The sequence below is a fragment of the Acinonyx jubatus genome, chromosome D4 (assembly GCF_027475565.1).
Source record: "Acinonyx jubatus isolate Ajub_Pintada_27869175 chromosome D4, VMU_Ajub_asm_v1.0, whole genome shotgun sequence".
Lineage (NCBI taxonomy): Eukaryota > Metazoa > Chordata > Mammalia > Carnivora > Felidae > Acinonyx > Acinonyx jubatus.
This window is the reverse complement of record NC_069391.1, coordinates 791,253-812,279: the sequence shown is the minus strand read 5'-3', so window position 1 is coordinate 812,279 and position 21,027 is coordinate 791,253. Positions and strand designations below refer to the sequence as shown.

Below are 21,027 nucleotides of genomic sequence, written 5' to 3'. Positions count from 1 at the left end.
GAGATTCAATTTTGTTGATGCTTTCAAAGAACCAACTTTTGGTTTTGTGGACCGTCTCTGGTGTTTTTCTATTCTCTATTTTACTTATCTCCATTCTACACATTTCCTTCACACTGCAAGCTTTGGATTTAGTCTGCTCTTCCTTTCCTAGTTCTTCAAGGTGCATAGTTAGGTACTAACTGGAGACCTTTCTTCCTTTTATATTATTTTTATTTTTTTTTTAATTTTTTAATGTTTATTTTTTGAGAGAGAGAAACAGAGCGTGAGCGGGGAAGGGGCAGGGAGAGGAGACACAGAATCTGAAGCAGGCTCCAGGCTCTGAGCTGTCACTACAGAGCCCGACGCGGGGCTTGAACCCACAAACCACAAGACCATGACCTGAGCCGAAATCAGGTGCCCAACCGACTGAGCCCCCCAGGCGCCTCTATATTATTATTTTTAAAGTAGGCTCTACACCCAACACAGGGCTCGAACTCACGGCCCCAATAAGGAGCTGTGTGTTCTACCGACTAAGCCAGCCGGGCGCCTCGTACATTTTTAATTTTTTTTTAATGTAGGCATTCAAAGCTATGGATTTTGATCTGAGCACAACCTTCCCTGCATCCCATAAACTGTGTACTTTGTGCTTTGAATTTCATAGGTCTCAAAAGTGTTTAACTTCCCTCTGACTTCTCCACTGACCCATTGATTGTGTTTATTTATATTTGGGAGACAGAGCATGAACAGGGGAGGGGCAGAGAGAGAGGGAGACACAGAGTCGGAAGCAGGCTCCAGGCTCTGAGCTATCAGCACAGAGCCCGATGAGGGGATCGAACCCACGAGCAGTGAGATCTTGATCTGAGCTGAGGTCAGTGCTCGCTTCGGCAGCACATATACTAAAATTGATCTGAGCTGAGGTCGGATGCTCAACCGACTGAGCCAGCCAGGCCCCCCCTCTTTCAATCATTTAAAATACACTGGGGTGCCCGACTGACTCAGTTGATGGAATGTGCAAGTCTGGATCCTGGGGTTGTGGGTTTGAGCCCCATGTTGGGTATAAAGTTTACATAAAAGTAAAATCTTTAGGGGCACCTGGGGGGCTCAGTCAGTTGAGTGTCTATTTGAGCTCAGGACATGATCTCACGGTTGTGGGATTGAGCCCAGTGTCAGGCTCTACACTGAGCATGCACCCTGCTAAAGATTCTTTCCTTCTCCTTCTGCCCCTCTCCCCAGCTTGTGCTTACTCTCAAAAAAAAAAAAAAAAACAAAAACAAAAAAAAAACAAACAAAAAAAACTTAAATAAAATGCATTAATACTTGTTTTGTGGCCTAACGCAGACAATGGAGAATGCTCCATGTGCCCTCGAGGAGCAGGGACACTCTGTTGTCAGGGGCGCTCTCGTCTGTTGGGTCTGCCTGGTTTGTAGCCCTGTTCGTGTCCTCGGTTTCCTCGCTGGTCTTCCCCTAGCGGGTCTGTGCATCTTGAAGGCGACTAACGAAGTCTCCAACTGCCACTGGAGACCTGGCTATTTCATTTGACTCTGCTGTTCGATGCATTTGTAACTGTTCTACCTTCTTTGTAACCCTGTCTTTTCTTCCCCGTGGAAAAATCTTGTTTTCACTGAATACAAACAAAGCAAGCTGCATCTACGTTGACCTCTTAAAAGTTTTTTTTTTTTTTAATTTTTATTTGAAAGACACCGTGTGCAAGCAACGGAGAGGGCAGAGAGGTAGAAAGAGAATCCCAGCAGGCACTATGCTCGGCGTGGGGCCCGATGCAGGGCTCCACCCCACGACCCTGGGATCATGACCTGAGATGAAATCAAGAGTTGGGTGCTCGACCCACTGAGCCACCCAGGCACCCCCCGTGTTTGAATTAAAGCCTATTTCGTCTGGCGTTCACAGCCATCCCAGCTCTCTTTGGGTCACTGTTTCCATGGAGTGTCTCCCCCCATGCTTTTGCCTTCAATCTATTTGTATCTTTGGAAGCATGGTGTCTGCTAGACAGTACGTACTTGGGTCACTGTGTTTTAGTCCATTCTGCCAAGCTCTGGTTTTGATCGAAGGGTTTCATCCATTTTGTTTTACGTAATTACCAGTAAGACTTCTTTCTACCACTTTGCGCGTTTTCTATACGTTAATCCTTTTTCGTGCCTCATTTCTTCCAAGGACTTTTTTTTTAAAAACTTTAGTGAACCATTCTCACTCTCTTCTCCTTTCCACCCACGTGTATCTTTTTGATAATTTCATCGTGGCTATCATGGGTGACATCCCGAATTTCTAACACTCTGGTCCACACATACAGCAACTGTGTTTACTAACACACACGACCTATCTCTGAGACGGCTCAGACCAGTCTGCTTCTGTAGCTACTCTCAAAACTCACGCTGCACACTGTGGGCCCCAAAACAAACTTGTAATGATCTCCCGTGAACAGCTTTTAAATCTTGGAGAATAAAAACAGGAGTGGCAGCCAAACACGTAACTGATTTGACGCATCCCAGCCGCGTCTTAACAGAGCCCCGAGTTCCCGTCCGGCAGCAGTTCCGCCCAGAGTCCTTGGAGCATTTCATGCACGTCAGGCCACCTGGCGACAAGCTATCCGGCTTTCCCCTGTTAATACCTAGAATTCTCCATTTCTGAGTCAGTTTTGCTGTACATGGAACTCCGGGGTGACAACTTTTCTCATCAAAGCATCATTCCATTCCCATCTTCTGGCCTTTTTTCTCCCTCACTGGGAGGCTGGCCTTGCCGTGGGTCTACACGTCACAGGTCACCGCTCACGGCGGTCAAGACTCTCCCACCACTTATCCCAGGTCGTCTTGTGTTGATTCTACTAGGAAGTGTCTGACCTTCTTGAATTTGTAATTTACATCTTAGAACATCACATTTGGTAAGCGTTCAGCACTGTTTCAAATCCCCTTTTGCCTGAGACCCCAACTCTAACAGACTTGTGGGGCCTGCGGAGGGTGGGACCTGTCCCTCGGGCTCTGTCCACGGCTCACATTCTGTGGTCTCCTCGCTGCTGTGGCTACTGAACTCTGCTGATGAATCTCTCAATTGCTGCACATTTCAATGGAAGATGATTTTTAATAATTATTCCCTCTGGTAATTTCTCTGGTAATCTCCGTGTGCTCGTAGTATTTCCCAATTTCCCCTACTTCCATGTGTGTGTTCAAGTTGAGAACGTTTAATTTAGTTTTATTAGTCCTTTTCTAACAATTCTCAAGGCTGGACCGTCTTTAGCGACAGTTTTTAGCAACTAATTTTGTTCCTTTCATGGAGCCACACTTCCTTTTTTCCTCATGGTTCATTGGCTGTTGTCAAAACTGACCGCGATGGTTCTACTGCTGTTTTGTTTCTGGGGAGAAGGGGAGGTAGATGTTGCCGCTCTGCCTCGCTACAGCGATCTTTTCTCTACGCTGACCTTTCCAAGGTATCCGATTTTGCATTTTGTGAACTTCTGTCTTTCACGAAATACACAGAAGCTGATGAAAGAACTTGGGTGTGGTGCTCGCTGGCTCTCTTTGCTGTGGGTCGGTGTTTGGGACAGGCCGCGAAGCACACCTTCCGCTCCCACCCCCTGATGCGTTATCTCGTCCAATGACAGGTAAGGTGCGTATGTGTTAACTTATGTATGGAGGACGGCAGGATTATCGGGCTGGAAACCTGACACCCCTGCGCACTGCAGTCAGAAGTGCCCCAAACCGACGATGGCTTTCTCTCAAACTATGCAAAGATGTTTCACAGTAAAGGACCCGTTTACCAACAAAGGAAGCAATCCACGTTTATACTGCCTGGAAAGTCCGTTCTGTCGGGTGGTCCAGGAGCAGGATGAACTTGTCCACCCGCCCCTCCCCGCCCCTGCAGGGCCGGGGGAGGATCCCTGAGTCCAACATGTAAACACCACAGCCGGCCAGGTGCCCGGATTCGCAGGGGGTCACAAGTGCCCCCCCAGGACTCCCGGGTCAGGGCACATTCACAGACTCTGAGACCCCGGGCTGAACCGCATGTCGGGCTGTCCCTTCAGCTCATCTCAGAACACGTGTGGGTCCAGGAGACCCAGAGCGGCCCCAGGGGACAAGCAGAGACACTGGGGCCACACAGAAGACGTTTGGGGATCAGGAATGTAAGTCATGATTCAAGCAGGAAGGTCCCCAGCAGGTGGGGCCTCGGGGATTCACGGCGCTGACCTCACGACACCATCCGACGTCATGAGAACCACAAGCCAGAAGTGCAAAGCCAGCGGCAAAGCACCGGGCGCCCAGCTGCCCTGACCACCTCTGAGGCCCTGAGATGTCAGGCTCGGTAACCCCCTGGGGAATGTCATCAGCCTGACCCTGGAGCACGGACAGTCGGCCGAGGGGACACGCCGCGGCCAAGGTCAAGAGAGCGAACCTACCCAAGGCCAGGGTTCCGAGGACAGGTAGCCACAGACGCAAGACGTGTGAGGACCCCGGGCAGTGCCCACAGGGGGGTCACCCCACCCTAGGCGGGGCCCAGATGGGCAAGGGGTGAGCCTCAGTGTTGAACACGTAGGCGTCCAGGCTGAGCAGGGCCGGGTCGTCGGAGAAGAGCAGGTACAGGTACTTGAGCGTCTCCCCCAGAAAGAAGCTCTCCATCTTGTCCCGGGGCTGGGGATTGAGGGGATCCTGGACGTTGCTGATGGAAGAATAACCACCCGAGGGGACCTGCACGAGAGCGGAGACCGCGGCGTCACCACGGCTGCAGGCCCAGCCAGCTCCCCACGCCGGGCTCAGCCCTCGGGGGCGCCGGCGGCCGCAGGGCCCCCGGCCGGGGCCCCCGCGCCTCACCGCGGCACCCGTGGCCAAGGGCAGGGTCTGAGGCAGACGACCCCAAGGTCCGCCGGGGGACCGGCCCCCCGGGAGCTCAGCCGCAGCTCCTCCAGACGGGCCCTCAGAGACGCCAGCCGCCCTCATGTGACCCGACGTGCAGCGCGTGCTCCGGAACCCGGAGGCGGCCTCCCGAAGGCCCCGAGCACCTGAGGAGGCCGGGACCCACCGCCCGGCCGCCACAGGGCGTACGCGGGTCGGGTTTTGGCGCTCGCGCTCTACCGGGGTGGGTGGCGGGCCCCGGACACGGCGTGACCTCCGAGCCACGGCCCAGAGGGCGAGACGGGTGTCAGGGCCACGGTCACGGCGCCGTCTGGGGTGGGAAAGGGCTGCCCGGGGCCACACGGAGGATCCGGGAGGAGAGTCGCCCTGTGCACACCGGGCCACAGAGCCTGGTCCCCGAGACCCTGGGGCACGTGGCGCCGAACTCCCGAGGCCACCGCGAGCTGCACCGCCCCCGCCCTCGCCCCCCTCTGGCTGCCCCGGCTAGGGGAGCAGGGACTCAGGGTGGGGCAGGCGCTCACCCGCGTGTACTTGTTGAAGCTCTGCAGGATCTCCCAGCCCCAGTCCTGGTACTTGCGCTCTCCCGTGAGGCGGTGCAGGTAGAACAGACTCTCCACCGTCTCGGGCCGCAGCAAGTTGTGCCTGTCGGCCGGCTGGGCGGGGGAGGGGGGGAGGGAGGGATGGGGGACACAACACGGGCTGAGCTCGGCCGCCTGGGGTGGGGGGTGGGGGGACACGGGAGGAGCTAGGCCGAGCCCGCAGGGCGCCCCCACGCCCAGACCCCGGCCCGGCTCACCTTGACCTGCACGTCCTTGCGGTCGCTCTGGGGGTACAGGTTGAAGTGCACGATTTCGGGGCTCAGCCCCGTCTCCATCTGGCGGTTCATCTGGTAGCAGGTGTCCATGAGCGCCCGGGCCAGCTCCATGTGGTCGGCGGGCAGGCCGTGGTGGGCGCCCAGAGCCAGCGTCCCTGGCAGGAAGCACACCAGGTGGTCCTGAAACCAGAGCGGTTTCCTCACCACTGTGAGTCGGTGGCCACGTGGGGCAGGGGCGGGGGCCACACCGGGTGCAGGGTCCAGCGCTCCCTCAGGCCCCCCGCATCCCCAGGGGTCGACGGGCCTGAGCGGGGACTCCTCAGGGCCCACGAGGGCAGGAACGTGGAAAGCGACTCCACTACGGGCCCGGCCCCTGGGGCTCCACACGGGCAGGGGGGAGGGTGGCGGACAGACACCCGCCTGCCAGGGGAGCGGATGCTGACCCGGGTCTGGCCCTGACCCCACAAACACTGATGGAGTACCAGGGGCAGGGGACAAGTAACTAGACCCAGGGCAGAGGGCAGAGAGCAGGGAGGAGAGAGGGGAGGGGGGAGGAGGGGGGGGGGAAGAGGGGAGAGGGGGGAGGGGGAGGGGAGGGGGCGGGGAGGGGAGAGGAGAGCGGGGAGGGGGGAGGAGAGCGGGGAGGGGGAAGAGGGGGCAGGGGGCGGGGAGGGGGAAGGGGGAGGTGGAGGGGAGAGGAGAGCGGGGAGGGGGGAGGAGAGAGGGGAGGGGGAAGAGGGGGCAGGGGGCGGGGAGAGGGAAGAGGGAAGGGGGGAGGGGGAGGGGAGGGGGAAGAGGGGAGAGGGGGGAGGGGGCGGGGAGGGGGAAGAGGGGAGAGGGGGGAGGGGGCGGGGAGGGGGAGGGGCCGGGGACCCATCACAGACCCCAGCCCCCCTTGCCGCACACCGCCGCCGCGCAGTCCATCGTCGACCTGTGAGGGCTCACGCCCCACGACCAGAATCTGAGCCATCTCTCCAAGGTCCAGACTCGCGAAGCCATCGGGGGCCCAGAAAAACGGGTGCGTGCGGCCCCCTACGCCCCACCTGCATCACGACCGTGCTCACCATCTTGGCGCTGAAGCGGCCGTGGGCCAGCTCCCCCACAAAGGTGAGCTTCCTGGGCTCAGACCTGCGCAGCAGGTGCCTTTTGATTCCCTCGACGGCTTCGAGGTAGTCTTCCAGTAACCTGTGAACCGGCAGGCCCCGTGGGCTCAGGCCAGGTGGGTGCGCGGCCCGACCCCCCGCCCGGTTACCCAGGAGCGGGCACGTGGCCACGAGCTGCCATCCCCACGCTAGTGGCCAAGAGGCCTGGCCCTGTCTGGGGTGGCACCACGCCAGCCTGGAGATGCAGGCTCGTGGCAGTCGGCGGCCTGGGGCACACACGGGGCTGTGCCCGCCGCTCCCCCGAACAGGGTCGTTCCTCTCAGCCGGCCCCCGTGGACCACCCGGGACCCCACGTGCCCACCAGGGTTCTCTCAACGTCCCCACCACGTTCAGGCGTGGGGAACTCCGGCTCCCCAGGCGTCATGCCCTGATCTCTGCCCGTAGGGGTCGGCCTCCTGGAGCTGCCCACCCCCAGCGGTCCTGGGCCGTGGTCACCCCCTGGCGTGAGACTTCAAGGATTTCCAGTCCCTTCACTAGAGTGACCTGCGTTTTCCCGACCGCACGACGAGGCTCCCCGAGGCGCTGCCGTCTGGGAAAGCGCACGTCTGAAGCGTCAACCAGGCAGCGCGGGGAGGCCCAGGGGCCCCTGGCCACCTTCTGCTGGGGAGCGGACAAGCAGAGCCGCCTCCACAACCCCGAGGACGAGAGCTCGGCCGGTGAGCCGGGGGCCCCTCGGCCGGGCCCAGACCCCAGGCCCTGCCTGGCGCAGAGGGGCCGGGGACCTCCGTGACCAGCCAGGCGTCCTCTCTGGCACGAAGGCCGTGCCGGGAAGAGACACATCCCCCGCGGAGGGGCCGAGTCCGGGTCCGGCACGGCCGCTGCCTCCTGACCGAGAACTCGGGACAAGGGGAGCCTCGGGGACCCCGTCCCCGAAGCAGCAGAAACAGGCCTCACTGCGTCTCCTTCTTTCCGCCCTGGATCCACTGCTTCAACAGGTACTCGTAGTAGCTGTCGGCCCTGGCGCCCAGAGTGAACACTCCCATGTGAGTGAAGAGGCCGCTGTGCGTGTTGATGAACATGGGCACCAGCCCGTCCTTCTTCCCCGACAGGGAGTGCACACGCCTCGTCACCTCCTCCGCGGCCTCCTGGGACACACACACACACAAGGGGAGAGTGCGGGTGAGCCAGGGGGACGGGGCTGCCGGACCTCGGGCCAGCCGAGGAAGGCGGGCCTCGTCGGGTCGGCTCACCCCTCCTCCGTGACAGGCGGGCCCGTTCCCAGCGGAGGACGGAAGAGGACGGAAGAGGCCGGTGTCCCGGCCCACGGCGCTCCCCTGCCCGGCTGCACCGGGCAAGGGCTTCTGAGGGTGGCCCCAGCCACGCGGCAACCAGGTCCCCACCCTCACACGCGGCTGCCTCCATGAGCGGGCAGATGCCGAGGGCCCCGAACACGGGGCTGAGCTCCTCCTCCTGGCAGGGGACCGTGTCTGAAGGCCACAGCCGCGGTCCCCGGGACCTCCTGCCCAGGCGTGGCCGTCTGCTCCCGCTCGCTGGAGGGAAGGCGGGCGCGTCTGCTTCCGAGCCCGCGGTCGCGGCACACCCGCCCGCCGATCCTGTTCATCCTTCGAGACCCAACCAACCTCAGCTCCTCCCGGGCAGCGCCACGCATCTGTGCTCCATGGCCCTGTGCGCGTTTGCTCGCGGCGCTCGGGACCCTGCCTGGGGAGTGACTTCCTGGCCTCCACCCGCCACGTACGCCCGCCCCTTTTTACAAAGTCCTCTGAGGCAGGGGCGGCTTCAATTTCCCTTGGGTCTCCAGCAGCTACAGAGATCCCGGCATCGCAACGGCGCCCGGCCGGCGTCTCAGAGCAAACAGAGAGACGCTGAGCTTCCGGAGTACGAGCCAACGACAGGAAAGCCGCTAATCCGCCGACAAGCAGACAGGCACCCGGACGCCCACCTCCACCCGGGGGATGAACACGGGGCCTGCGGGCGTTTGGAAAACGCCACACGTCATCAGGACAAAACCCACAGCCCAGAGGAGGCACCCTCACGTGCCCACCGCGAAGGCTACCGAGAAAGACCCGAGGACAAGCGCGGGCTGCCGCGGAAAAGCCAGAGCCCTGTGTGCGCCTGGAACCTTCTCCCGGGAGCGCCGCTCTTACCACCCCCGCGTGGGAAACAACCCAGCTGCTCCTCCACGCACGAGAGCCCGGACAGCACGTGGTCCGACCGCACGATGGCAGACCACCGGGCCACGAAAAGGGATGCTTCGGACACGTGCTACGACACGGGCGCGCCTCTCCGGGACGCTTCCAGCGCGGACGAAGACGTCACGCGTGGCGACAGAACCGGCCACAGACGGCCCACGCCGTACGTAGGACCTCACTCACGCCGAGCATTCCAAACAGAGAAAGCCACGCACGACAAGTGGATTTGCGGCCACCGAGGCAGGGGGCCCGGGTGGGAGCGCTAGGGTGCGCTGGCCCACTTCCTGAGGCGAGGACCTGGCTCTGGAATCAGACGGTGGCAGCCGCTGCCCACGTGGGACTGTGGCACGACGTTCAAGCCAAGAGGCAAAACTTCCTGACGTTCAAATCGCAGCTCAGGTTTTTAAGGCAGAGGAAGAGTGACGAGGCAGAGCGCCAAGTCCAGAGGGTCCGCCGCGTGCTGGAGACTCACCCACAAGGAGAGGGACCCCGGCCAACGGGGTCGGGGCGAGGGTCAGGAGCGAGGTCCACAAGGACCGTCAGCGACGGGCTAGCGAGGCCGAAACCCACGACCGTGGGCCCCTGCCTCGCTCCCGGCACGGACCACCCCCGGGGGCCACCACAGCACGAGGCAGGGGGCAGTTGGGACCCCAAGGACACAGGCCCGCGCTCGGACTCAGCCCCCAGTCGACACCCTTCCCGCCCGCGCAGCTGAGGAAAGGCGAGGAACGAGGGACCGGGAAGCACACAGGACGGTGGTCCCGCGGCCCGGGGTCAAGTCCACGCACGCCTCCGCTTGGTGTGACGCCTCCGGCCGGCAGGCCGGCCCCCCGTACCTGAAACTTCTTACTCCCCGTGAGGCGGGAGAGCTCTCGGAACTCCAGCTGAATGCTCGTGACCTCGGCCACCGTGCTGTCCGAGGTCCAGCGGGGCGGGTGGGCGGCTCCGGTGCCGATGTTCACGTCCGAGTATGGGATCCTGGAGGGCGTCTGGAACGCGGGCAGCAGCCGATTCCCAAAGTCTTCCTGATGACGCGACACGACGAGGACCGAGGTTTCCCGTCACACGCCAGCCTCGGCTCCGTTCCACGACGCCCGCCCTCCCGCCCCACCCCCGCCACCCCGCCACCCGTGCTCACCCCCGTAAGTGGACACGGGACCTCACTGGCTTCACGTGGCCTCGGCGCTCAACGGCGGTGAGACCGAGGAGCCCCGAGAGCGCTTCCCCACGGGTCGCGACGGTGACAGGGACCTTCCCACGCACGTGCGCGGGAGCGAGACCCAGACGACCGGGGAGACGGGAGACCCGGAACAGACCCCCGCCCCCACCCCCCGGGGGCCCCTCGAGCCGCGGAACCTCCACCGGCGCCCGGACACTCACGGCCTTCCTCAGGAAGAGGTCGTCCCCGGACAGGTGGTAAGCGCTCAGAAGGCCGCCCAGGATCCGGATCGTGCTCTCGAACAGGTTGACGTCCACGTCTTTCTGAAACCGGAGCTTCTTAGACACCCACTTGCGGGCTTCTTCAAACTCTGCGACGGGAGACGGGTGGGAGCGGCAGTAGGTTACAGGTCCCGGCGCCCCCGGGACCGCTCGCTGGCTCTGGGGCCACGTGCGTCCTCGTGTCTCTCTCTCCCGAGGGGCCTCGCCATCACTTCCCACGGCAAGGGGACACACCGCGGAGCCCCCTGCACCCGGAGGACGGGCAGCCAGCGTGCCGTCGTGAGCACCAACGCTGACGGGTAAAGGCCACGGCACAAAGGGCCACGTGAGTAACGCAGGGGGAGCCTCTGGCCTCTACGGAACACCGGAAACGGACTCCGAGAGACCGATTCGGAAGAGAGACCCAAAGACCCGTAGCCTCGACCACACCCCGTCCACGTGGCCTGAGAAGGGTGTGATGGGGAGACCCGGGACGCCGATGGCCTTATAGGATCACGTGCCGCCTCCCACCAGGGAGCCCCTTTCCGGCTAGGACGGGAGCACGGGCTGGAACTGCCCCCGGACGCCAGCCCAGGCCTTCGGCCGGGAGCCGAGGGGGCGACTGCCCTGAGCGTCCCCGGGACGCCTGCCATCAAGGGACAAAGCGACTGCCTGCCACCCAGGGGAAGGGAGAGCTCCTCAGACGGAAACAGTGGCGTCTACACCCTCCAGGGCACGGCTCGCTCACTCGCGCGCCCAAGCGTTCCACCGGGGGAACTTGGCCGCGTGCTCGGGGACGAGCGGGTACCTTTCTTCAGACCCAAAATCCACATGGTGTCCAGGGCGTCAATCAGCGTAAGTCCCAGGCCAAACCACTCGCTGAAGGACCTGGACACGGGTTTCAGCTCGTCGTGGCCCCAGGCGAACTTGCGGTAGCCGGTCCACGCGTGGCGGAAGGCGTCTATCACGGCCCTCTGACGCTCGTTCGGGGAGGCTGGGAGGAAGACGGCGGGTCGTGGGGACCGGAACCGCCCAGGGTTCAGACACCGCCCCTCTGCAGCCCCAGGCCGCGGGGCGCTCAGTGGGGTGGGGGGACACCGTCCGGGGCCGCAGGTCAGCAGCGGACGACCCCAAAGATCGGGGCGCGGCGCCGCCGGGCTCGGAGCCGCACGGCTGGACGCGGCTGCCAAGGTGGCGAGGCCTCCAGGGCCCACACGCAACGGCGCGGCCTCTCATCCGCCTGGCCTGCGCCCGTCCGCCTCCACCAGACGCCCGGCGGGCACGACTCTCTGGAGCTGCGGGGAACGCACGGTGGGCGGCGGTGTTTGAGGCAGCAGACCGGTGCCTGCCGCTCCGCCACGGCAGCCGCGCTGTGCAATCCGGCCGGGGGAGCATCAGACGTGGCGGGCGGGCGGGCGGGCCCCGGTGACCTCCACGAGAGCGCCTCATCTCACAGGTGCCCGCGTCGTGCCTCAGCAGCTCTGGGTGTTTTCGGGGAGGGAACAGCGTGTGGCAGACACACCCAAGGCCGCCCTGGGGCCCTTCCAGGGTGGCCGTGACGCCGACCGAGAAGGTTTCTCCCCTCCACACGTCGGAGGACCAGGCACGACTTACAGGGCCACCAGGCGGACAGAAACGTGGGCGTCGGCGGCTTCGCGACACGTGTCCTCTCGGTGTGGCCCGAGGCCCAGTGGTGTTGGTATCTGCGGCTTTGACATCGGTCCTCAGAGCCCCGCGACCGCTCTGCCTCCCCCCACACGCCCGGGCCGCCCGTCCGGGCTCTGGGCTCCTTCTTCCTCCTCCCCTCCTCAGTGGCAACAGCGACAGGACTGGAGGGTCACAGCCTGGGCCCCAGGCTCAGCTGACCCGGCGCGAGCCCCCGCTCCGGGAGGCAAATGGCCGTGGCCGCTGCCGGCCTAACCTCGGTTCGCCCGTCCGTGGAACGGGCCTACGACAGACCGATGACCTCAAAGGCCGCCACGAGAACCAAAGCAGACAGGCCGCACGGAGCGTACAAAGCGCCAGTGCCCCGGGGGCCCTCCACTACAGGTGCCAGAACGCAGGACCCCAGGACCCCACCGAGCCAGGGCCGTGTCTTCACTCTCCCCAGGCCCCGCGCTGGCACGGACGCGGGCAGTTCCCGCACAGGCGGCCTGTGGCTGCCGCGACGGGCCTGGGACCGCGGGCCGCCGTGGAGCCCCGTGTCCTCCCCAAGGCTCTACAGAGAGCTGGGGCCCGCCCGGGTGCCCAGCTGGGTGTCCACGCGCCCTCTCCGTCACCATGTCCGGGTGAGGCCCGACGGGGCGCAGGCGGGGCCTTACCTGGTTGGTTCTGAATCCCGGGGGCCTGTGAGGAAGGCTTGGTGGGGGGGCCCTCTGCCTTTCTCGAAGGGGGCTCGGTGCCCTGCTCCGGCTCGATCACTGCACCCCTCCAGCTTCAGGGAGAGGAGGGAGAGGAGGAAGAGGAGTCAGCCGGCTTGAGGGCAGAGATGCAAACGCCCGCGGTCACAGCCTGGCTGGGCTCGTGGCGGCCCTCCGCTCCATGCGGCACGACGCGGAGAAGGCAGGGCCCCGCCCCCACCGGGGTCCCGCTCTCTCCACTGTCTGCTCTGAGAGGAGAAGCCGCTTCAGACAGCGCGCCGATCCTATCCCTTTGTTTTTCAGGAAACGTCAAACGGACCGGCCTCTGCGCATCTAGCGACCCGTGCTGCCTCGTCTCTGACGCTCCCTGTACCTGACCACCGTTCTCTGTGTGCTCTCTTCCTGACGAGCGTCGCCCACCACCTCGTCCCTCCGCCTCGTGTCATCCTGCCTCCGGTCCTTGGAGTCTTTGTCGGGGGCTCTAATCTGCAGGTTGGGCGGTCCCCGTCGGAAATGCCTCTGAGGCTTCTAGATCGAAACAAGAGCCACTCGTGAAAACAGCTCAACGCCCCAGGAGCTGCCACTCCGTTTCCACCTGGGATGCTCTCCCTGTCAGACCCAACCCCACGGACCGCGTGGAATGGCTGGTGGCGCACGGCCCCCAGAGGAGATGCCTTCCCGCTCCCACGGCAACATGCAGATTTGGCCAGAAGATCCTTTCTCACGATCTCCGGGCCCTGACCAACCGGGGCGGAGACTGTGCCAACGGGCTGGCGCAGCCCTGGGCAGTGGGTTAGCATCCTGGCCCAGGAGGGTTCCAGGCCGTCACAGACCCTAAAGGTAGCAATAAAGGGTCAGAGCCACGTCCCCGTGGATGGAGGCGCAAAGAACACTGTCCCGGGCCTGTGCCCCAGGACCCCCACCCTTTGTGCTCAGAACCGGGTGGCCAGGGCACCGGGTCCAGGGACGGAGCGCAGGGGCCCAGGCGTAGCCTGTCGTCAGCAGAGGGCAGGAGGAGGCCCCTCCTCCGCAGGACACGGCAAGGAGGCCGACTCAGGGATCGAGCACATCTCTGCCGCCGCTCAGTACCCACAGGACCCGTGAAGAGGTCCTCGTTGTAAAGACGCCAGTGCCACGGAGCCGGGACCCCCGTGGCCAAGAGGATGGGATCTGGCCGCACACAAAGCACCGGGGCTGACCCAGGCCTGGGGCACGAGTGCCGGAGTCCGAGCAGCAGGAAAGGTCCCAGCGGCCCCGCCACAAGGGGCCCCGCGCCCCGAGGCCCGGACCCGGGGAGCCGTGCACACCGACCCCGGCCGCCACCACAGACGGGATCACGGGCCTCCCGAGCAATGGAAGCGTGTCTTTCGGCGGGCAACCGTGCAGGCGGGCTCTGCTCCCATCGCCGTCACGAGAGCCCAGGTGCACGAGAGCGGCCAAGAGGAGCGAGAGACGTGCGTGTCGGCTCCACGAGGGAGGACGTGAGCTGTTTGACACACAGCCTCCGAGTGAGACGGTTTGCAGAGAGGCCTCCTGGCCGCTCCCCGTGGGGCCTGACCCCAGCCCCCTTCCCCGCCCACGCCCTCTGAAACTGCAGCTCCCTGAACAAGCCCAGCTCCCCCTGCCTCGGGCAACGTCACTGGACTCAAGCCCTGCTCTCCCGACTCTACCCAGGACCAGCGGCTGCCCAGTCTCACACCGCAGTTCAGCGTCCCGACCCCGGCCTCATCCCTGGAGGCGACTGCTACTTTCCTCCCGGGATGGACACCACGGCCACCGGCCTGCTCCCGCCGGCCTGCGGCTCCTCCAGACAAGGGGCGGGTCTGTTTCGCTCACCAGCAGGTATCCAAGGGGAAGGAAGGAAAGAATATTCCTCCTCCTTGCCCCAAGCGTCACCCTACTGGCTCAGAATAAGGGGCGCGGGGCGCGGGGCGCGAACATCAGACAAACAACAAGGGAAAGGACTGCTCCCCCGTCCGTGTGGAACATCACGCGCGGTTCTGAAACGCCCGTGGGACCGACCCCGGTCGCAACCCCACGTGTAGTTCACCGAACATACCTGGGGTAAAAGCCCCGGCGAGTTTTCTGGATTAGCATCTGCCTTCTGAGGAGCCGGCAAGACGGGCGGATCTGCTGGTCTCACCTTCCGCTCTTCCGCTGACCTGCCATCCACGGCTAAACGAGAGAACAGATTTTATCCCAAACGTGCCGCACAGCCCCAAGGAGAGCCCGAGCGCGCGCGCGGAGGAACACGTCTAGGTGGGCGCTCCTCACCACGAGAGGACACCGTGAGACCTGGGGAAGGTCCTTTAAACCAACTCAAGAACGGCCAAGGGTAACCAAACCTTCCTCAAAGCACTTGGCAGCTTCTGTCCTGCAGCCCAGCCCACACGGACCTCCCCTCGGCGGCTTCCCTTCCAGGAAGCGCAGACGCTGGCCTATGTGCAGCTGTCTCCAGCCGCCTGCAGCAGCTCCTGAGCTTTCCTCCCCCACAGGGGTTCCCTACGCCCTCACCCAGACTGCCCGGCCGCTCGGAACACACGGTAACACGTGTGAGGAAGTTCAGGGAGCGTGTCTGGACGGGGCACGCGACCTCAGGACCCGAACGTCTCCGTGAGGCACAGAGAACGGAGAGGCCGGCCCTTCCACCGGACACCCAGGAAGCAGGCGGGCAACATCACATTAACTCGAGCCACGTTCTAGCAGGGTGGCTAAAGACACTCTCCGCTCCTTTTCATCTGCGCTTCTCGCCAATTCGCAGACGCTCCAGGCGCTTAAGGCGCACGGCCAGGCCGCTTCTGCCCAGCCACCCGCAGTCAGTGACGCACACGCATGGGGTTGAGGCACACGCGCAGCCGGTACCTCTCCACTGGTCAGCCACGCTGATGTAGGACAGGAGCCCGCAGAGCAGGAGAAACGTGAGGAAGAAAAGGATCACGTTGCGCTGTAATCTCGACAGCTGCTTCCATTTCTACGGGACGGAAAACAACACAGCTGGGACCCGTGCGACCGCTGCAAATTCAGGGAGGACAGTGGGTAACTCCCAAGGTCCGGTTTCTGAACCGGGGGAAGCGCCCCGGCGGCAGAGACTGACGAGCCGCGGGGATATTCCAGACGGTATAGGGGAACGGAAATAAACAACAGACGCAGAAGCCATACGTGTCCTATCGCAGGGGCCGTGAGGAAAGGCTCGCGCGACGCGCGTGTTCCGTCTCAGGCAGCCGGCGGGACCCCGCATCTGCCCCGATGTGGGGGTGTCGATGCCCTGCAGCCCGAGACCGCGGGGCTCCTGACCCACCGCACCGAGGGGCAGCCTACAGCTTTCCCCCTCCCCGACCCCGCCCCGCCGAGCGCGGGCTGTAAAGACGGCCTGCGGCCGGCGACCACCGCTCCCCGGGCCCGGACGAGCGCCTGCGCTCCAGGCAGGGGGCGGCGGGCGGGCCGCGGGACCCCGGCCCGGCGCCGACCCTCACCCTCCAGCACGAGCGCCGCCGCCAGCTTTTGCTGCCGTCGTAGCTCTGGCCAAGGCTCAGCGTCACCGAGATGAAGTCCCGATGTGGCGCCGGCGGCGGCGGCGGATACATGACAGCGGTGGCGGCGGCCCGGGCGACCCCGCCCACTGGCGGCGTCAGGAGGCCGGGCTCTGAGAGGCGCCGGGGGCTTCGCTGGTCCGACACCCGCGGGCAGCCATCGCAGCGCCGTCCACACCCCGCCCATCGCGCGCGCGGCCAATGCGCCTGCGCCGCGCCCTCCTATTCCCCACCGCGCCTGCGCCCGCCCTCGTGGGCCCCCCCCCCACCCCTGCGTGCGTGTTTACGTCCCGCCGCGTCGGCGCACGGCCGCACCTGCGCCGTGACGCGCTTGCCCGCCCGCGCCTGCGCGCAGCCCGCCGGCGCAGACCCTGGGACTCGGCTGGGTACCGCGTCCCCGGGACCGGCCGGCTCCGTGGTGTTGGCAGGACGTCCGGCGCCCCGCGCTCCCGCCCCGGGGCTCGACTCCCGGCCCCGGGCTGACTTCCCGGCCCAGAGCTAGTGGGGGCCGCAGCTCAGCGAGAGGACAGCGGGTCCGGTGCGAGCCCGAGTCGAGGCGGGGCGGCTGTCGGTGTCCGCTCTTTGGAGCCGATGGGCTTGGGGGCGCGCGGACGGCCGCCGCGGCGAGTTGTGCGCGCGTTTCCCCTCAGTAGAGACGCGGCAGGGCGGAGCGAGCCCCGCAGCGCCGAGGGCCGTCCCCGCTCCTTGCCGGCCCCCTCGGGTGAGCCCGCCGCCTCCCGCAGTCCTGGCCGCCGCACTTAGGGGTGTGTGGCGGGCTCCCCGGCGTGTGCGCCTCCCTGGCTTGTCTGAAGCTGCCCCAGAAAGCGCCTCCTGCTCTCCGCCCCCCCCCCCTTCCCTAGCGGGGGTCATCCCCGAGGCCCCTGCGGGTCTTTTCCCCACACAGGGCTCTGCCGGTAGTGCCAGCGGTGCCCTCGTGCGTCCGTCCCTGCACATGCCGACAGCAGGGAGAAGGTGGTATCTGGAGGGTGGGTCACCGGGCTCTCCAGCTGAGGGCGCGGGAGCCCACCCCTGGAGACCTAGCCGGGGTGGGGTGGGGTGGTTCTGCCCCCCCCCCCCCCGCAGGGTGTCAGACTCACTGGGTGGTCCCTGGCCTCCCTGAGACCCTGGCGAAGAGCTGGGTGGGAGCTCGAGGGGACTCCTAGGCCGCCCAGAGCAGGTGCGGGCTCAGCGTGTGGACTCTTGCTCTCTTGGATGCACGGAGCTGGGAACCCCTGGTTGCCGTTCCCAGCACCCGTGCCGGTCAGAAACTGCGCTCGCCAGGCCAGGGATCAATCACGGCATCTTGCGTTTATTGGGAATCCGCCACGTTCTGCGGGAAATCAAAGAGTTTGGCAGCCTCTCAGAAGTCCGTTGCTTCCGTATCGGTTGTCTGGGGAGGGACAGTTTTGTGCTGAGGGGCCCGTCCTGCCTCTTGAGTGCAGTGTGCACAGCAGCGCGCACCTGTGAGCAGCGTGACCTAGGGCTCCACCCGTGTCCCTGGTTTGGGGACGTGCTTCAATCCTGTGGAAAAGCCTTTCCGAAGGCTCTTGTGCCCCCGGATCTCCGGGCCGTGTTCGGAACTTTACGCGCGGCTGTAATTCTTTTACAACAAACGGGGTCTTTAAAAACAGGCCGTTTTAAAAACAGCTCCCCCAGCTGGTGTAGGAAAGAGGCTGCCCGGTCGTTGGGCTGTGGCAGCGCGGAGCAGCAGCTGGCTGTGGGCAGGACCCCGGGCCTGGGCCCCCGCCTTGGCTGGCCCCCCTCTGTCCCAGGCCCTCTGCTTGCCAGCGGAGCAGCCGGGAGAAGCGTCGTAAGGCACGCGGTTCGGTTCTGAGGTCTGCGAAGGGCTGGCACAGCGCGGGTGGGAGCAGAGTCCTCCTCCGGGCTTTGGGCCTGGCCCCGACCCCGCCGCCACGCCCAGGCCCGGGTGCGGGGACACACGTCCACCCTCCGCTAGTCCACTGCGAGCCACTGGAGGAGTCCGCGGCCTCTGAACCCACCGCCCAGGTGACATCCTGGCCCTGCGGAAACCGGCTTCCGTGGGGGTGTCGCCGCAGTGTGACGGCGTGGGAGCAGGCGGCCTGGCGGAGCGGCAGGCTGCATTCCACGCCGCCCTTCGCGTCAGCGGGCGGGGAGGTGCCCCGTGCTGCTTTCCGGAGGGGAGAGCAGCAGGGCTAGGGGCCGGGGCCAGCGGGTCTTCCCCAGCCTCGGTGGGGCCGCAGGGGTGCAGCGTGGGGACCGTGGCCCCGTACGTGGAGTCTGTGTCTCCCTCCAGAGAGCGCGGGAGGTCCGTGAGCACCGAGATCTGTCAGAAGCTACTAGCAAGCTGGTTGGGGGACGGTGCTCCCCGCCTGCTTATATTTCAGACCAATTAGCCACCACGTGCGGCCACTGGAATTGGTCCGACTGGTTGTTGGGGAAAAGACCTAAAATTCAGCAGCCTGAACCAACCGTAGCCCTGGCCGAGGAGCCAAGGCCTCCAAGGGAGATTGAGAGAATTCAGTTTTAGGTGTGCAGGCTGTGCGTGGGGGGTGGGTGGGGGTAGCTGGTGGGCACTGGGGGGCTGGAGGGCTAGGCCGTGACACCCCCCCCCCCCGCCCCCGCCATGCCAGGTACTTGGTCAGCTGCAAGAGAGGGAGGGAGCAGCACCTTTGGACAGGTCACCCTGCAGGGGACAGACACCGTCCCCTCCTCTCGCCTCGTCCGTCCGTGGGTCTGCAGAAAAGCTGGAGTGGTCGGTGCTCCCCGCCGGGCGGATCTGCGCGTAGGGCTTGAGGTGCCGACGTCCTCACCTACGTCTCCGCTCCGACAGAGGCAGGCCTGCTGCCGTCCCCGAGGACGCCGCACCTCTGCCTCTCGCCCAGACCTCACAGCCAGGAGCACGGCCAAAGAGCCCTGTTTGGTCACTTGTGTCCCCGGGAACGATGACGGGAGCGGCGCCACCCCTCAGGACCCCGGGGTTGGCAGCCCAGGGAGCAAGTCAGGGCTGCAGAGCCCTGGCCCGGTTCTCATCCAGGATTGGCGGGGATGGGAACATGCACTGTGGGTTGCAGCCATACCAGTGGGAATGTTTTGGTGTTATATGATGGACAGTCATTGTGGCCTTTCTGGTTGCCACAGTGACAGTCCTGGGACAGTGTGTGGGGCAGCTAACTGGCTGCTCCCCGATCGTCTGGCCTGGACTGGGGCCCTGGTTTCTCGGCTGGAACCAGAGCGCAGGACCCCAGCCTTGGCCTGTGCCAGTGCTAGACAGGCCGGACCTGGGCAGAGACTGGGGTCGTGCTGGCCAGGGACAGTCTTGGCACGGGGACAGGTGACTCACCTTCCCTTTGTGGCCTTGGACAGGGGGTGGCTCTGCTGATCTGGCCCCTCATGCATGCCCAGGACTGGATGCCAAGGGAGAGGTGGCCCCCCTGGTGTCTGGGCACTGGGTACGTGCCGCAGCCCCTGGCACTGAGGGGCCAGTGGAGGGAATAGCCTGAGGGGCTGGGGTCACGGTCCCAGCTCCCAGCAGGGGCCTGGCGCCCCCATTCTTTTCTCCTGTCGACAGCTGGAAGCCTGGAGTCTATTATCCTTCCAGAAGCTCTAGGAATTCTGAAGTGTCCTGACCATTCCTGTTATGTGTGCTGGGGAGCCATGTCTGTCTCTGCCGCATCTGGTGCTGTTTTTCAAGGACACTCGCTTCCCTACTCTTTGCATGGAGGCCTTCCTCATTTACAGCCTGTGTGACTCTCCCACTGGGGCCACAAACTCCATGTGGCGTCTTTTCTCACCACCTCCAGGTCGACTAGTCGTGTGGACCCCACTCAGAGCTGCTGGCCCTCACATCCCCAATTCGTGTGTGTGTGTGTGTGTGTGTGTGTGTGTGTGTGTGTGTGTAGGTTTCCATCCCATCCAACCTCCCAGGTTCCCTGAGCCTCCTTCCCTGTTCTTGCTTGCTTTCTGTTGTGACAATGGTGACCTCTCCACCTCAAGTTTCCTGGCAAGGTCCAGCCAAGTCCTAAAGGTCATGGTGAAGGCTCTAATCTGGTCTCTCAGGAGAAAGTTCCCAAATACAGCATCTTCCGTGTCAGGGGACGTTGTAACCCCTCATCAGAGGCTCCAGCATCCACTCCCACAGCCTGGCCCCAGCTCCCCTAATGTCAGCCGGAAGGATCCTGAGGTTCCTCGGGTGGGATCCTTTTCCCCCGGGTGCAAAGCTGGCTGGCCAGGTTCTGCTGGACTCTGCCCAGCAAAGGCCTCATGGTGGGGAGGGGAGATTGCTCAGGTATGATCTCGGGAGGAAGCTAAGTGTCTGCATTGTCTTCCTCGGGGCGGGTGGGGACCGTGTCTGCAGGCTCAGAAGGGTTAGGAGAGTCTGTGTCAAAGCTTTTGGGGCATTTCCACCCCAAGTGTGCAGCCCCAGGCTCCCAGCTAGGCTTCTGACCCTGGCTCATTGGGCCTGCCTTGGCTGCAGCCGTCCTTGAGATCCAGCTGTCCTGAGTGTGAAGGCTTGGGTTCTTTCCAGCACCCTTGAAGGGGATGAGAACTTCTCTACTAGTGACCGGAGGCCCCACCTGGCGTTCAGTGGCTGTCCCCCAGCACCCAGGTGTTCATTGTCTTCCTGTCAAACAGGAAAGGGCTTAGCGCCAAGCCATCTGGATGACCCATCCCTACACAATCATTGGCGGCTGGACAGACGCCTCAGACCAGGGGCTGTCAGCTCCACTGCCCATCAGCGCAAGAGTCGCTGCCAGTGGGATGGGCCTGACTCAGA

General features: G+C 64.0%; 2 protein-coding genes and 1 long non-coding RNA gene across 3 annotated transcripts; 2 read left to right on the top strand and 1 right to left on the bottom strand.

The window, feature by feature from the left end:
* The first annotated feature begins 228 nt into the window (after positions 1 to 228).
* Positions 229 to 1,665, top strand: LOC128312033 (uncharacterized). Its single transcript, XR_008290802.1, has 2 exons — positions 229 to 847; positions 897 to 1,665. It is a non-coding gene; the product is annotated as an uncharacterized LOC128312033 (long non-coding RNA).
* Positions 1,647 to 16,472, bottom strand: LOC128312030 (endoplasmic reticulum mannosyl-oligosaccharide 1,2-alpha-mannosidase-like). Its single transcript, XM_053204322.1, has 13 exons — positions 16,215 to 16,472; positions 15,604 to 15,712; positions 14,801 to 14,916; positions 13,115 to 13,269; positions 12,703 to 12,815; positions 11,190 to 11,375; positions 10,343 to 10,491; positions 9,799 to 9,987; positions 7,707 to 7,897; positions 6,714 to 6,834; positions 5,632 to 5,829; positions 5,357 to 5,488; positions 1,647 to 4,670 (listed from the first exon to the last, which is right to left on the bottom strand). Exons 1-13 carry the CDS (start codon positions 16,323 to 16,325, stop codon positions 4,458 to 4,460), a joined length of 1,983 nt encoding a protein of 660 aa, XP_053060297.1. The 5' UTR covers positions 16,326 to 16,472; the 3' UTR covers positions 1,647 to 4,457.
* On the top strand, positions 7,892 to 15,893 carry LOC128312031 (uncharacterized). The gene is made up of 2 exons (XM_053204324.1): positions 7,892 to 13,683; positions 13,719 to 15,893. Exon 1 carries the CDS (start codon positions 8,173 to 8,175, stop codon positions 9,226 to 9,228), a length of 1,056 nt encoding a protein of 351 aa, XP_053060299.1. The 5' UTR covers positions 7,892 to 8,172; the 3' UTR covers positions 9,229 to 13,683; positions 13,719 to 15,893.
* Positions 16,473 to 21,027: the final 4,555 nt, after the last annotated feature.